Consider the following 15,710-nt stretch of genomic DNA (forward strand, 5'->3'; position numbering starts at 1 on the left):
TATGGGATATTTTCTACTAAATCTACACTATGACTTAATAGCACAAATCCATAAAGATAGCAAGTTTGAATGATGGAAAATATGAAAAGATACACGAAACTAGCAAGTTTATACCATTTTGAGGTATTGAAGATATTGGGAAGCATGGAAGAGTTAGCAGATAAGATTTCCTAATATTTTGCAAGTTAGAAATTGTTTTAGTCATTTTCTAATTCCTGCTTTTCCTGTTTCGTAGAAATCTTCCTATTTTGTAGGAATTTTTGCTTTAAAAGTTTAATATGGGGAATGTCAGGGACGGTTTGGAGTTTTGGAAATTGAATTAAAAAAAATCTAGTTTCACATTTTTGGGGAGACGACATATGTGATAGTTCGTACGGCTTCTTCTTGCTAAACGTCCTCGGCTTTTTATCTTCTGTGTGGGCTCTGCCAGATTGATTAAAAAAATCTAGTTTCATGTTTTTGCGGAGACGACATATGTGATAGTTCGTACGGCTTCTTCTTGTTAAATGTTCTCGGCTTTTTTATCTTCTGTGTTCACACCATCCCGATGGTGGAGATTGAAGCACGAGATAGACTACCCATGCTTTGAAGACAAGTTGAAGATCTGACGGCCTAGATTCTCCACTTGGAAATGTCTACCCAAGAGAAACCGGAGAAGAAGATGAAACCCAAGTGAACCCTTCCTATGACAGCGTGCGGATTGAAGCTCCAGTGAACCCTGAACCCACGTGAATGAGACGACCGTAGTTGTGAATCCGGACTAGGGATAGAGATGTCCAAGTTCCAAGGTGAATTGTTCACGAAAGAGTTCTTGGATTGGTTATGCACGACGAAAGAATTTTCAAGTTCAAAGGGATTACAAACCACAATCAAGTCCAACTTGTGGTTTTGAAGCTAAGGGGACGAGCCTCGGCATGGTGGACATAACTGGAATTGACACAATATTTTCGTGGAAAGTCCAAAATCAACACCTTAGAGAAGATGAAGAAGAAAAATAAGGGAACCCTTCCTCCCTTTTAACTACCATAAGTTTTTTTTATCAACAATTACAAGACTCGGGAGAGAAAAAGCCATTACTTACCGAAGCGGACGATGACAACCAGGATAAACCTATCTATGATAAGTCTGACGCTGAGGAGGATGAAGTAGTAAAACTACAAGGCGATGTTGGGGAAGCTTTGGCCATTCGAAAGGCAATGATTTCACCTCGAGACAATTCTGATGGCTGGCTCAAAAATAATATTTTGCATGCTACGTATACGATGGCCGAAAAGGTTTACTCGTTGGTTACGAACAACATGAGTGGTGACAACATCCTATCGGTGTTTGCCGCCACCAAGTTACATGTTGGTATCAAATATCATCCAAATCCCTATAATATTATATGGTTGAAATGAGAAAAATGAGGGGGATCTGTGAGGATGATGTATCGAATTAGAGGTGAATTCTTCTTAACAGTGGGCGACGATGCAGTCCAAAAATTATCAATATATTTTGAGGATGGCTATTTAAGAAAGATTCGCAGGTGGAAAATAGGTGGAAAATACGGCAAATGAATACGGGATATTTTCTACTAAATCTACACTAGGACGTAATAGGCGCGGATCTTTGGAGAATATGGGAAGATATTAAAAAAATACCGACGGTGAAAACTACAAAGTTGACATGATTTTGAGGTACTAAAGATATTGAAGATTGGTTTGATATATTGGGAAACATGGAAGATTTGGGAAATAAGATTTCCTAAAACTTTACAAGTTAGAAACTGTCTTAGTCATTTTCTAATTTTTGATTTTCCTATTTTGTAATTCTTTCCTAGTTTGTACACTAGTTGTTAGCTTTTCTTTTATATTTTGTAGGATTTTTTTGATTTAGTAGATATCTTCCTATCCTGTTGGAATTTTTGCTTTAAAAGTTTATTACGGAAGATATAAGGGATGTTTTTGAGTATTGGAAATGGAATAAATTTTTTTAGCTTCACGTTTTTGCAGAGACGGCATATGTGATAGTCTGTACGGCTTCTTCTTGTTAATTGTTATTGGCTTTGTTTGGTCTTCGGCCCATCCATGTCTGGCTGCCATGAATATTTTCTTCATGATAAATTAGTGTCACCAAGTGGTATGAGAAGGTCCGGAGAGGAGGAAGAAGGAGAGGTTTGAGGAAGAGCATGAATAAGGTGACGGGGAGGAGTGGCTAAAAAATAGGAAAAAGTCAACCACACATATGGAGTGGAGTATTTTGTTTCCTGATTTTTCAAGCTTTTCTTGCCCTCTCCTCACCGAGTCCCTCACTTATTCCAGAAAACAAATCCCTCTCCCAGCCTCTTAGACTCGAAGAGGCTAATTTATCATGAAATTATTAATCTACCCTACTCTTATTTTAAGGCTACTGATACTGACACTGTTATGTTTTATTAATTGCACACACCAGTTTGTCCTCTTTGTTTTAATTGGCTTCTAATAGCATTTTGGAAAACTGTACTAACCATTGACAACGACAGGTGTTTAAATAATAAAAGACAAAAGATGAATTAATGCAATTATAAAAAGCTGAAAATAATATCAAGAGAAAAGTCACCTTGACTTTTATTAATGAGATAGAATATAAAGGAGGAATGCTAAACTCAAGGGCGTCATTTTTGCTAGGACACCCTATAGCATTCCTCAATATAAAAGGGATGGCTTGTAATTATAATATCGAAATCAGCCTTGCAACTTGGGTTGGGCTCAACCTGGACCTGATGGGTTCAACCCGATTCTGGCTTTAGGCTGGGTTGGGTTAGGGAAAAGCCAACGCGATCTAATGTCAAGTTAGGTTACTCGGGTGGCGACATAGGTGTAACGGACTCAACATTATTACCCATAGAAATGATGTCAGCCTTCCAATGGTTTGATATTGACGCTCAAGTTCCATGTCTTTTAGATTCGAAGGCCTGTCTAAAGGTTATTACAATTCCTAAAAATTTTAGCTCTCGCAAGCCCTTTAAATACTAAAAGACAAGAAACTTGAGCGTCAATATCAAAGGGAAAGGGCTGGAGGCTGGAGCGCTGATATCATTTCCCTTTATAAATTCTCACGCTTCGTACATTCTGCAATTCTCTGTTGCAGAGGATTCATGAGGTCGGAAATCGGAAAGGCTTAAGATGCAACTAGACACGTGGCTGCTCAACAACACGCGTATCGTGAAGAAAATGACGCTCTGCGTCTCTGTTTTCCCAATTTATTCATTTTCGGGTCTAGTGTTTTTCGTTTCTCTCCCTCTAACAGTCCTTGCCTTAACCAGGTTTATAGATCACCGTATTGATCTTTGCACTCCCCTCCGGTGCAGTTCCAACTGACTAAACATGAACACTACCCTTCCATTCTCTATGGATTTTCATAACTCCATTGTTTCAACCTCTAACCTTACTTCACTGTGTTCTTATTATGCTTCAATTTACCATGTAAAGAAAAAGCACATGTTTATCTCACTCACGCCAACACATGGCATTTTAGTTCAAAACGGCGGTTTGCCAAACGGTGTTTTCATGTTTGGTTGGCCAAATCAAAACGGCGTTGGCCAAATCAAAACGGCGTTTTAAACGGAGGTACTGTGTGTTTGGTTGCAAATGCCCTAAAACGGAGTTTTAGTGGTAAAATGACCAAAAAGGGTATTGTTTGGTTGGCCTCAATGTAACTCAACTACTCTCTCATTAGGCCCAATATTAAAAGGTCATTAGGATCTTATTCAAACAATATTAAAATTAAACATCATTGCCAAAAAAAAAAAAAAAGGCTTTACCTTTGGGGTTCTTCTCCTTCTTCTTCTTCTTAACGGCCGGATTTGCTAGATTTGACGGACTAGTAGAGGCGCTGAGGTAGTGAGGAGTGAGTGGGTTTGCAACTTTGCAAAGTAAATGAAGAAAGTAAGAAACTAGGGTTTTTTTTAATTCTTTTGTCTTTAAAAAATCAAAATTAAGAGATCATATAATGATATCAGCAGTCCCTTGTTTTGAATTAAATATTAACAATTTAACAAATTTGTGTCCTCAAGAATGATATTAACACCTCCACTTTTTTGGTATTTGACGTATAAAATCGCACTCATATACGTAAAAATGGGTTTTGGTGAGGGCAAACACGTAAAAACCCACAGCCCAAAAACTCCGTTCAAAACGGCGTGGTATTTTAAACGGTACGCCAAACACGCACTTAGTTAGTTAGGACTTAGGAGTACTAGAGATAAGGCTTATCTAGATTAGGGATTTTTAATAAATAACTTGCACGCAGCCTTTCTTTGTTCAATGAAGAAATTTATCGCCAAATTTGTGTTTTTGCAAAGAAAAGAGGAATGACCCTTCCCTCGTAGTGGGTCAAGAGGCTGATCTTCCCTCTAAGAAGTTCAAATCCGTTACGAACCGATTTAGGATCGTAACAGTTCCCATCTCTGTCCCATCTGTTTGGGAGTGTGTGTGTGTGAGAGACCATGTTGCTATCTGGGTGCCAATTTGGGGCTTCTTAGATTTCACAGTTTAAACATAAATTACAATTTAAAAAACCCCCAATTGCAATCATCCAAACGCGCCCTTGTACATTGTATTTGGCAATATAATAATCTGATACCCTAGTTTCTGGCTATGTGCAGAATCTCTTCAGCCCATCCGATGTGCTGTTCGTTTTCAAACCCTGTATTGATATTCACAAGGTCTGTTATTTATTGTAGTTCTTGATGTGTTTTGCTGGAATTCATTGGAAATAAATAGGTTTTGATTGCAAAGAATTGTCACAAATCATGCTATCTAGTATTATTATTTCTTATAGTTATTTATTCTTTTGTTAGAATTCATAGGAGATAAATAGGTTTTGATTGCAAAGAATTGTCAAAAATTATGCTATCTAGTACACATTGTTTCTAGTGACAGTCAATAAACCTTTTCTTCATTATGCTATTGGACATGACTTGTTTAATATGAATATGAGGATATGACTACATCGCTAAAATAAAATTTCATATTTATATTTCATGCCATTTGTTGCCTGGATGACATACTAGAATCTGTTTATAAGCAGACAATTTTGTAAGTGTCTATTGATATGGTGTGTGCATATTATATATAGGAAAATGATATCGGCTCTCCTCTGTCTTCATAATGGCACTCTACACTTAGTGAAGTAATTTTCTGATTGGATGTTGATAGTTTTATTGGAATTGTGATTAGAAGGTGTAAATTGAAGAGCATCATTATCAAACATGAGAGTGGAGATATCAATTCCCTACGGGTACACACAATGAATATAGTCAATATACTAATAAAAAAATAAAAAAATGACCTTATCATTGTTGGTTGAAACATGAAATATTTCAGGGGAAAGTGAAACAAATTGTTGGGTCCACCCTCCAGGATTCAAATGAGGGCGGTTCTACCCTCATAACCAATTTTGAGTCAGATAAGCCACCAGCAGCGTTTGCGGATTTGTACAAACAGGATGAATTTACAGGTGGTCATGTAATAATGCTTGGTGCAGATCCCTCAAGCAAATCTGCAGCAATTGAAGCCTTACATGCCCATCCTGGTAAGTTAACGATTGTGACATTTATTTGTTTCATTTTTACCATTAAAAAAAAAAATTGTTTCTTTTTTGTCTAAAGAGTAAAGGCATACTTATCAACGTTCTGCCTTTTCATACAGTGGGTAGCTCCTCTTTTTGTCAGCTATAAACTTATAAATACAATTTAATATATTATTAGTGTTAATTAGGTTCTTAGAGTTTGTTTACATCCTTGAACTCAAGGCAGATTCTATTTGTTGGATGGAATTCTTTTGTTATTCTGATTTTTGAATAAAATTGCCATCCATGTCTAAATTAATGCATTGGGAGTTGTTGGGTTTGTCAGTTTGAGACCTGATAGACAAATTTGATAGTTCTCATGATTAACATGGTAGAAGGAACCTATCAAAAAAAAAAAAAACATAATAGAAGGATGAGTGCAAAGCAACTGTTAATTGGTTGCCTTAATTCAAATGTGATTAGATTTTTGAGTCATTTGGAGTGATAAAACTCAAGTTGCTAAGCTTCATGACAAGACTGCGACGCATGTGCTTGTCATGAAGCTACAATGGATAACGAGATGACGAGATGATCCACCACATTTTCTCTATCGTGCGTCTGCATCTTCTGATGATAACCCTCGTCCTACTGCACATTTGATCATTGGGTGTCTGGAATTCAAGTTTTTACAGATTCATCAGTACTAATCTAGTGCAGGCAAAGGGGTAAAATTGAGTTTGAGATGGACCATTTCAACTCTATGTTCAAATCTGGCTTTGTTCTGCTCCAGTTGTACTTGGACCCATGGAACTGTGCGTCAGAAGTAGATTGTGGTGAAAAGGTGCTCAAATATTCCAACTGAATAATTTGCAGGAATGTTTTCGGTTAGTGTGCTCGTAAATATGAGTCAGTCTGGAACTATTGTGTACAAGTTTCAGATAAGGGTGAAATTTTATGAAAAGCCAAGGAACACATAAAAATGCAAAGACATCTTAATCTACAGGGCCAAGTCCCAAACAGTAAACTCTAGCATGGGCATGCCACATCTATACAATTTGTCTGTATTACCTGTCGATGTGGCTATGTTGAAGGTGTGTAAGAGAAGTAAATCATAGTCCTCTCTAAAGCCTCCATGACCTTCGACAACGGTTATGGGGGTGGTGACTCGAGATTGACCCACTTATGGGACTGGACGTCTACCCCATTAGCTTCTTATTGTAGTGCCTTTTGAGATGAACTGGTCCCTTACATCCAAACCCATCCACTTAACTTTTTTATTTATCTGTTTTCCTGGTTTTAGCTGATTATATACGGTGGAACATGGTTCTCTTCCTTTCTAATTTTACCATTCAGAAAAAAAGCACTATCCTGTCACAAAAACAGAGCTAGACTGCACTTACAGATGCAAAGATGAGAGAACTAGGCTTCACTTACTGAATACTGACACATACTTATGCTGCAGTTACCAGAACAAATATTAATTCCAATACACAAAATAAATCATTCTTGAGGTTGTTCTCATGCTATGATGATATAGGTGATTTATTTTTCTTTTTTTGAAATCTTCTAGTTTGATTTTGGAGAGCAAGATGGTTTATTCCCTTGATAATCTCAATGTGTACCTTGGATAATCATTACTTTAGTATTATTTGAGAAATTCTTACAATGGGATTAGACTTTTATATATATTTTTTTGTGGTCAATAATATGCTTAACATATTACTGAGAGGAATGGTAACTCCTAGGCGGTTTGCAAGTCGGAGGTGGAATCAACTCAGACAATGCTTTAAGTTATCTAGGGGAAGGGGCCAGCCATGTGATTGTTACATCGGTATGGAATTCATATATATTTTGAACCATCATACTTGTTGCATTATTGTGTAGGATTAAGTCCTTGATTGTTCATTCTGACGGTATCCCTAATTTCATATCCTTGTCAAGTTTGCCTTCTTCCTCTATAGTCTAGATGTCCATCTTTGAATCTCAAATATCAACTATCAGCTAGAACATTAGGGTTTTGTATAAGTGTTGGACCAATGCTGAAACCTTTCAATTGTTTGAGTGACATGTCCATCGGTATGGCAGTTTTGGAAGGAACACATGAGAAAACACCTTCAAGATCCACCTTTTTTCTGTAACTCAGATGGACCACATTGGCTACATCTCTATGTTTTCTCCGCCTTTCCCTCTAGTTGAACAGGTGGCTAGCTACCTTGTTTAGTGGGACTCTGTGAATTTGTAATGTCTGTTTCACTTTTTAATAATGTCACTTCTGAATCATAAAGAGTCTCTCGATGCTATGAAAATGATATTTTCATTTGGTCACAAGACAAAATCCCTTCTCGCCTCTGGGTTGTCATGACTCATGACTCATTACTCCTAAATCTTGACACCAACCTTTTGACATTTAAATTAGTATCTGCGGTTTTCTATGTATGACACTTGCCCTACATAGGTGCCCTTCACCATGTAGGGCAAGTGCCATACATGGTGAAGGGCACTAAGACGCCTTTCACCAAAACAGAACAGAAAATCACATGGATAGATTTGTTTTTCAGTGAAAGGAGAGACTTGTTGCACAAATAAGGGTGTAGTTTTGATGGAAGATCTTACCATTACGATTTTCATTTTTCCTTTGAAACTGCATATTCTTGACATTTTTTTCTTGCTTGTGCTTCAGTATGTTTTCAGTAATGGAGGGATGGACCTTGAAAGGCTCAAACATCTCGTCAATATGATTGGAAAACAGAGACTTGTTTTGGATCTTAGTTGTAGAAAGAAGGTTAGCTATTTACATTTGGACCTTTATTTGATTAGCAGATACACCTAATTTATAACTAAGGTAAGTTGCGTGTATATAACGTTCTATATTTTAGCATAATTAACCAAGTTGCTTTGGCAATAAAAGCCATTCTCTGCTGGAAATCTGAGGCACAATCCAAACTCCCAATACTCTTTAAATTATTGTAAATTGACTGTCATCAACTGACTTTCTGTTTTGCATGAAATCATTATGGACGGCACTAGTGGAAGCAATAAGGTCTATACATGTTTTTTTGCTTTTGTTCTGTTTTGATAGGTCAGCTGGGAATCTGGGACTGAATCTGTGATCTCAAGTTTTTGGCATAGAGCCAACCAATTGATCTATGGCTTCAGTTCTATGTGCACAGGGCTATAATTTTAAGTTATGAAACAAGGACACTGCACTTTTGTGAAAGAAATTCTGATGTTGGATACACATTTATAACCAAAGGAAGTTACATGTATATACTGTTCTATAATTTTCACATTTATAACCATATGAATGTTGTTCCATTGTTCTACTCTGATTTTCACATTTAACTTGACCCATTTGCCCAAAGCAAATGTAATGAGATTTTTGGTGATTCATCAAGCTCTTGATTTTCACGACACACAAACAGGACCTTATGTTTCTCCTTGACTTCAGCTGCAACGACCATGCAGTATAAAGGATAACTTAACATTTTCCGCTCTTTGAAATGGTCATAAACTGCTTATTATTTCTCTTTAAACCTTTTTGGATTTGTATGATCATCTGAAGGTAGTTAATTTTAATCTTCTCTATGCATATATTTCTTTATGTTCACATATTTTCTATTTACTCCAGATAAAGTGGGTGTTATAGGGCATAAGGGAGGTATTTGTTTTCACTGCTTCTAGTTCGAACTAAGCTCCCCTTATTATTTTCAAATGCAGAATGGGAAGTACCCAATTGTCACTGATAGATGGCAGAAGTTCAGCAATGTATTTCTTGATGAGAAAACTTTGGATTTTCTTGCTTCATTTGCTAATGAATTTTTGGTTCACGGGGTTGATGTTGAAGGAAAGAGGTGTGACTATTTTAGTATTTTTGCCATTTGTTATATAAATCAAATTTTGACATATGGGGTCTTTTTCAGATAATTGAAAGGCCTTCTGTCTCCTATCATCTGTAGCGGCTTTCAACATAGTTATGTAGGGAATATGACTGAGGGCTCACTAGACCTTGACATTTCACTATAACTAAAATCTTTATCATGATTTGAAAACTATGAAGTTAACTACATGTTTCAGGCCGTTCTCTATACTTATTGCACGGTGCCAACTTATGCTGATTTTATGTTTACTTGAATCTTGCATAAATTTTTCACGGTTGGGCCTGTAGCTCAATGGTTTAGGATTTGTATCTCAACCTTGAGGTCGCAGGTTCGATCCCAGCTTAACTACGCAAAAAAATGAGTCACACTACATTAGATTGGCCATTCATCAATTAGATACTTTGTTCTTTTTTCTAAACTTGCCATGTTGGGCACATTGGCCAACACTGTTAACTCTCCTAATAAAAAAATACCTTATTTGTTTATTTGGTAAAATTGTATGCTGCTTATTTAGTTTCAGTGACTTCATTTATGTATAGATAATTTCTGTATGCGTTTTGCTGTTGTGAGCTACTGTCCAGTCCTGGGAGGATCCTGAGATAGTACGCTATCATAAGATCCTTTCGGAATAGATGGTGGATGATCACATATACACCGAGCAATGGTGTATACTATAATTGTTAGTGGGTTCCATAATTATTATTTTTTTGTGTGTGTGTGTGTGGGGGCGGGGGATGCTAGTTTACCGGTTCCATGCTCCTGTTTACAGTATCATAGTTCACCAGAATACTGTTTATGGCATTCCCTGATTCAAACTAAAAATAGGAGAAAACACTTCAAGAACAGTAGGAACGATGCACTGGTTTGGTATTCCTGTGTGAGCAAATCAGTGTTCCTCTCTCTCTCTCTCTCTCTAAAAATAGAGAAAAACTTTTGAGGTGGAAATATAACTTATAAAATTGCTACATGCTGAATGGTTAAGCTTAAAATTCCTTTATACCATCTATTAGCTAGAATCAATTGATAATCACTCTATGTAAATTTGGACTGAAACTAATATTCCGCAGCTGTAACTTTTTGTTCATTAAAGTCTTTTATTGATTTCGGCTTCCATTTATTGCAGGTTAGGAATCGATGAAGAACTTGTAGCATTACTTGGCCAGTACTCACCTGTGCGTAATAATATATTTCGTTAGTGTGATGATATTTGTTTAAGCTTTCTTTTGTTGTTTCTAAGAATACCCTTGCCTTTTAAGCCAAATTCTAATGACCCAACGCTCCTTTATCGTCGCTATGAGGCTATGACCATGATATCCTCTCCTTTGAATATTCTCTGCCTTTGTCCTCGATGTTTTGAAATGATCGCAATTCATTTTTTTCTGAAGAAAAACCACAATTCTGTTTATCTTAGTGCTGACCAAAAGTTCTTTTTATTTATTAGGTGCAAGGGTTGTTTTTTATAGGATGCATCCATCACAGTTACTTTGTTGCCCCTGATGAAAATATATTTGGTCATTTCTTATTTTTGTTTTGGTCATAGATTTCGGTGACTTATGCTGTCGGGGTAACGACTATGACCGACTTGGAAAGAATAAAGATGGCAGGCATGGGGCGGGTGGAGGTTACAGTTGGAAGTGCATTGGACATTTTTGGAGGCGATTTGCCTTACGAAGATGTTGTTGCTTGGCATGAAGAGCAGGCCATGGCAGTTCAGTAGCTGAGAGACTCTTTCAAGGGGAATTTCCTTTTAGTCCCTGTGTTTGGGTCTTCAAATTTTGACTGATATTGAAATATTTTAAGAGTTGGAAGTACTTACAGCTTGTTTTTTATATTTGCACCCCTTTAAACTTATAGGCTTTTGAGACCATTTTGGCAATGAATTGTAAATCAGTGAGTGATCTAAAAAAAGAGTATGGTGGCAATATGACTACAAAGGGGTGGGAATATTGATATTCAAACAATAATTATGTCCTGATACTTTGTATAATTGCTCATCAGTTATAGTACATGAATATGTTACATGTGCACAGGGGATAGCTATCCTAGGAAATTTTTTGTTTTTGATGAGTAAGCCTGGGTTAGGCAAGACCACCACCAGATTTAATTAATGAGGATAAAAATATACAAGATCATGGGGGCTCATAAGCCAGCAACAGGGGAACAAGCTCCCAACAAAAACCCACCAAAGAAGGGGAAGGGTGACAAAATGAAAGCTACAGCCTGAGATAATGTTTTCCATTACAGTCATCTTTGAGAATGTCTTGCAGATCCGGGGGAATGATCGAGGGATGTATGTCTTCTCCTTTCAAGCAGAAGGAACGTTTTGACAGGAGATCTGCTGCGCCATTTGCCTCGCGCCAAAGATGGGTGATACGAAAGGATTGAAGTTGGTCAATTGCTAGGCAGATTCGGTGAATCCTATCCAGGTGGGTCCATGGTTCTTTTGAGTTCCCGTTTAGATGCTTACTGAGAATTTCGAGTCCGATTCTACTCAGATCTTATCAGCTCCATGAGCAATTGCGAGTTCGATCCCCTGCAAGATGGCTTTAAGTTCAAGAGCATATATTTCTTCGGGCTCAGTGTTGGTGGAGAACATGGCAAGGCATTCCCCAGCAGAGTTTCCCAATAGACCTCCAATTCCACCTCCCATGCCATCCAAGGAGGCATCTGTGTTGGCCTTTGTCTCTTCCACCTCCGGTGGCTTACATTGGCTACATTTTTTATCCTTTACCAACGGGCAGAAAACATAACCAAACAAAGTTGCAGATTTTTTGTTCATCTCATTGTCAGTATCTGCTATTTTCAGAGTATTGATCTTGGACCGGACTTCAAACAGAATTTCCTTTAGGATGTCTGTCTTGTGCCTTCTAGAATTTTCAAAAATCTGCAATTTCTTTCGCGCCAAATTTTGTGGATTAAGGCAGAGAAGCTGAATTTAATGGCCGAAACACGCTGACCCTGGCCTTTAAATTTTTCTTTAAGCCATCCCACTTCAGCCATGAGAGATTTTTTTTGGTTTTCACCGGAATCCTGCTCTCCAAAGACATGATCTCCAAATCCATGCTGAGAAGCTGCATTTAAAGAAGATATGATCTGCATTATCTGGTTCTGAGTTGCAGAGAACACACCTTGTATCCATGTTGCTTACAAAGGGGAGGCGATCTTTCGTACTCATTTTGTTATGAATGGCTTTCCAAGCAGTAACCGCGTATCTTGGGACATGCCCCTTAAACCAGAGCAGGTCAGTCCACGACACATTTGGATGATGAATACGGATGGAGTTCCAGGCACTTTTAGTCGTGAAAGAGCCATCCGTTGTGGGTTTCCAAATAATTTTGTTCATATTTCTACTGTTGAAAGATGCTTGCTTGAGCATTTCAAATTCATCTGTAAGGGAGGCTATTGACAGGAAAGGAACCCATCCAACTCTGTTGTGGATATCCGCCAAGGAACGAGCAGATGCTAGGGAAGAATCAGTGCAAGACCTTGAGAAGAGATTAGAGACTGAACCCTTTGGATGCCATGGTTGATCCCAAAGATCAATCTCTTCTTCTTTTCCTATATTGTAGCAGATATAAGGCTTAATGAGATGTTTTGCTTTGAAGATTCCTCGAACCCCCTAGGATGGCTGAGATGGAGCTTTCATAACCCATATGTTTCTGCTTTCGAGGTATTTGCATCTAAACCACTTAGACAAGAGAGAACCATTTTCTTTGATTGAATTCCAAAAGAGTTTCATCTGGAGAGCTTTGTTTACTTCTTCAATTTTTCGAATTCCCAACCCACCTTCCTCCTTTTGCTTGCAGAATTCCTCCCATCCAATGGAATGGAATTTCCTCTTGTCACTTTCATGACCCCATATGAAGGCCCTGCAAATTATCCTAGGAAAGTTGTCACAAGACTGGGCTGCCTAGCCTAAAGTGTTCATCAGTCCTGGTGCTTTTGTTAGGTACGAGAGATAGGGAATATGGAGTGGCGAGTATACATTGAAATTTGAAACAGGAGGGCCTAGTGGGTTTGGCGGAGACATAGAAGAGTAGGGACTATCGGTAGCAAATGAGTGACACGTTTATAAGCTGTTCGTTTAAGATTATAATAAGTTAATAACCTGTTCGTCAAGTTTTAAATTTCGGTACCAATATCAGACCCCTCAGAAATCCGAAATTTCGGACCGAAATTTTGTAACAATTTAAAAATAAAATAAAATGGCATTAAATCGAAATTTCGGACAGAAATTTGGTAAAGGGCGAAACCTGAAATTAATTTTCGGTTTCGGTCCCCACCGAAATCCAAAATTTCGGATTTTGGCCGAAATTTAAAACCATGTTGTTCGTTAATAACCTGGTCGTTGATAACTTGCTCCTGTTTGGTTGCTCAAAGGTGGCTGGGAGATTAGTAGAAGAAGTTAAAACGAAGTAGGCCAGCATGGAAGATGTATAGAAGAGTGGAAGAGTGGTCAGTAGTGTTTGGTTGCGAAACAATCCTCTAGAAGATTAGTGGAAGATGTAGGGATGTCATTATTAAAATAAGGAGTGAAAAAGGGAAAGGGAAGAGAGAGAAAGAGAATAAGAGAAGAACTTCTCTACTCTATTTGCACCAAAATTCTATCAAAATGGTGAAATTCAGTTGGAAGATTAGAAGAGAAAATATTTCTGCCACATGGTCGCCACATAGGATAAAAGGCAATTATGATTGTCCGGGAGTCAAAAGGGAGTTTAGTGCAAATTTGGCAACCAAACATATAGCCATACACATCCTCTCACTTTTCTAATGTGGAATCTTTGCTTTTGCGCAGAACCCCAACATTGTGAGTGCCAAACAGATTATTAGACTCAAAATTACATTTTAAGGTCCGGTTCATTTTAGATTATGGCAACCGATAGTCAACACAAACCTATTATTGAACTCAAAATTACGTTTAATTTTGAGTCCAATAATATAGGACCTGGCTGACATTGGGTTGCCACAATCTAAAACGAACAGGGCCTAAATTTCAGTCCAATAATGGGTTTGGCACTCACAATCGGTTGTCATAATCTTAAACGAACAAGGCCTGAGAAGTAGGGACAGCAGATGACGGAGACCAAGGGGAGAGAAGACGCGTGGCAACCACCCTCATATGGTAGTTTTTCTTAGTATTATTATTACGTTGTCTAATACTATAGGACCTGGCTGACAATGGGTTGCCACAATCTAAAACGATCAGGGCCTAAATTTCAGTCCAATAAGTACTGAAATTTTCACTGTATCTTAATATTTGTTGCTGATAATCCCAATAGGTTTCTTGCATTTTTGTACTAAGGCCCATTACAAGATAATTGTATTGAACTCTATTCTCCATTGGCAATATATCTTTCACAAAGACAGAAGGATAAGAAGTATTAAAAGGATTTCTCTAAGGCCAACCATTAGTTTATTTATGTTCAATCTGAAAATCTCTTGAGCTTAGAGAAAGAATTACAAAAAGAATGATTTCAGTTAAAATCAGTCCCTTCAGGTATGCTTTCTAACACAGGTCTCCACCCTCTATATCCTTCACTACTGCCATTATCATCATCACCAGCATCATCTATTGTTGGCTTCTTTTGAAGGTAAGAAATCACATCATCAACTGAGACTCCTTCCTTTGTTAACATGTCCTTCAACTCCTGCTTAGTAACCACCACCCTTATTCTAACAACACCCATTCCTTCTCCGGCCACCGTTGCAATATTTGTTACTGGATTTTTTGCCTCTAACGCCTTCCGATTGTCTTCAATTGATGGCAACGGCGGTGGGAGAAGATAATACAAGCACCCACTTCGCATTTTGGTCTCCGGACGGAGATTTTGGAGGACTGGGAGCTCGTCGGAGATCAGATGGCCGGAGAATTCGGACAGCACCTGATGAACTTTCAAGGGTGGTTTGTATTCAAGGATCTTCCCATCTACCTTCATGATCTTGATAACATTCTCTTGTAGTACTAAGCAATTCCCCATAGACTTCAGATATCACTATAAGAGTCTAAGTTTGTGATGAAAAAACTATCTTATATGGTATGGTACAAAGAGGGAAGTGCTGGTATTTAAAAGAATATTTTGGGAAAGCAAATATAAAAAAATTTCAAAAAGAGATACCAACATGAAATCAACCAGGTTTTCTTTAGTGGCCAAAGTTGGAGGTGAGTAGGACTGCTTAGTGGTTGACTACTGAGACATGATTGATGGGCATCAACGTTGACGACACAATTAGAGGGTTGAATTTTAGATCAATTCACTTGGGCCCTCTTTGTTTTGGATTTTGAGTCCAATAATCAGTTTTGGC

The 15,710-nt window shown here is 37.9% G+C and overlaps 2 protein-coding genes and 1 non-coding gene across 3 annotated transcripts; 2 read left to right on the forward strand and 1 right to left on the reverse strand.

The window, feature by feature from the left end:
• Positions 1–772: 772 nt before the first annotated feature.
• On the forward strand, positions 773–13,377 carry LOC143880565 (1-(5-phosphoribosyl)-5-[(5-phosphoribosylamino)methylideneamino] imidazole-4-carboxamide isomerase HISN3, chloroplastic-like). Its single transcript, XM_077383560.1, has 10 exons — positions 773–788; positions 1,054–1,350; positions 3,194–3,234; positions 4,625–4,684; positions 5,346–5,553; positions 7,275–7,360; positions 8,210–8,311; positions 9,247–9,380; positions 10,531–10,579; positions 10,948–13,377. The coding sequence occupies exons 1-10, from the start codon at positions 773–775 to the stop codon at positions 11,122–11,124; spliced, it is 1,170 nt and encodes a 389-aa protein (XP_077239675.1). The 3' UTR covers positions 11,125–13,377.
• On the forward strand, positions 6,750–6,853 carry LOC143882395 (small nucleolar RNA snoR99). The gene has a single exon (XR_013252234.1). It is a non-coding gene; the product is annotated as a small nucleolar RNA snoR99 (small nucleolar RNA).
• Positions 13,378–14,797: 1,420 nt separating the features above from the next.
• On the reverse strand, positions 14,798–15,454 carry LOC143880955 (uncharacterized). Its single transcript, XM_077383931.1, has one exon. It carries the CDS (start codon positions 15,383–15,385, stop codon positions 14,882–14,884), a length of 504 nt encoding a protein of 167 aa, XP_077240046.1. The 5' UTR covers positions 15,386–15,454; the 3' UTR covers positions 14,798–14,881.
• Positions 15,455–15,710: the final 256 nt, after the last annotated feature.

This window comes from Tasmannia lanceolata, unplaced genomic scaffold, assembly GCF_043159265.1.
Source record: "Tasmannia lanceolata isolate RefF3 unplaced genomic scaffold, GAP_Taslan_0.1 ptg000007l, whole genome shotgun sequence".
Lineage (NCBI taxonomy): Eukaryota > Viridiplantae > Streptophyta > Magnoliopsida > Canellales > Winteraceae > Tasmannia > Tasmannia lanceolata.

What these genes read in the sequence shown, in the direction of transcription:
- LOC143880955 (XM_077383931.1), bottom strand. Translation starts at nt 15,385, where the DNA reads ATGGGGAATTGCTTAGTACTACAAGAGAATGTTATCAAGATCATGAAG.
- LOC143880565 (XM_077383560.1), top strand. An exon ending in CCCAATTTATTCATTTTCGG is followed by an intron (nt 3,235 to 4,624) that starts GTCTAGTGTTTT and finishes GGCTATGTGCAG; the next exon opens with AATCTCTTCAGCCCATCCGA. An exon ending in CCTGTATTGATATTCACAAG is followed by an intron (nt 4,685 to 5,345) that starts GTCTGTTATTTA and finishes GAAATATTTCAG; the next exon opens with GGGAAAGTGAAACAAATTGT.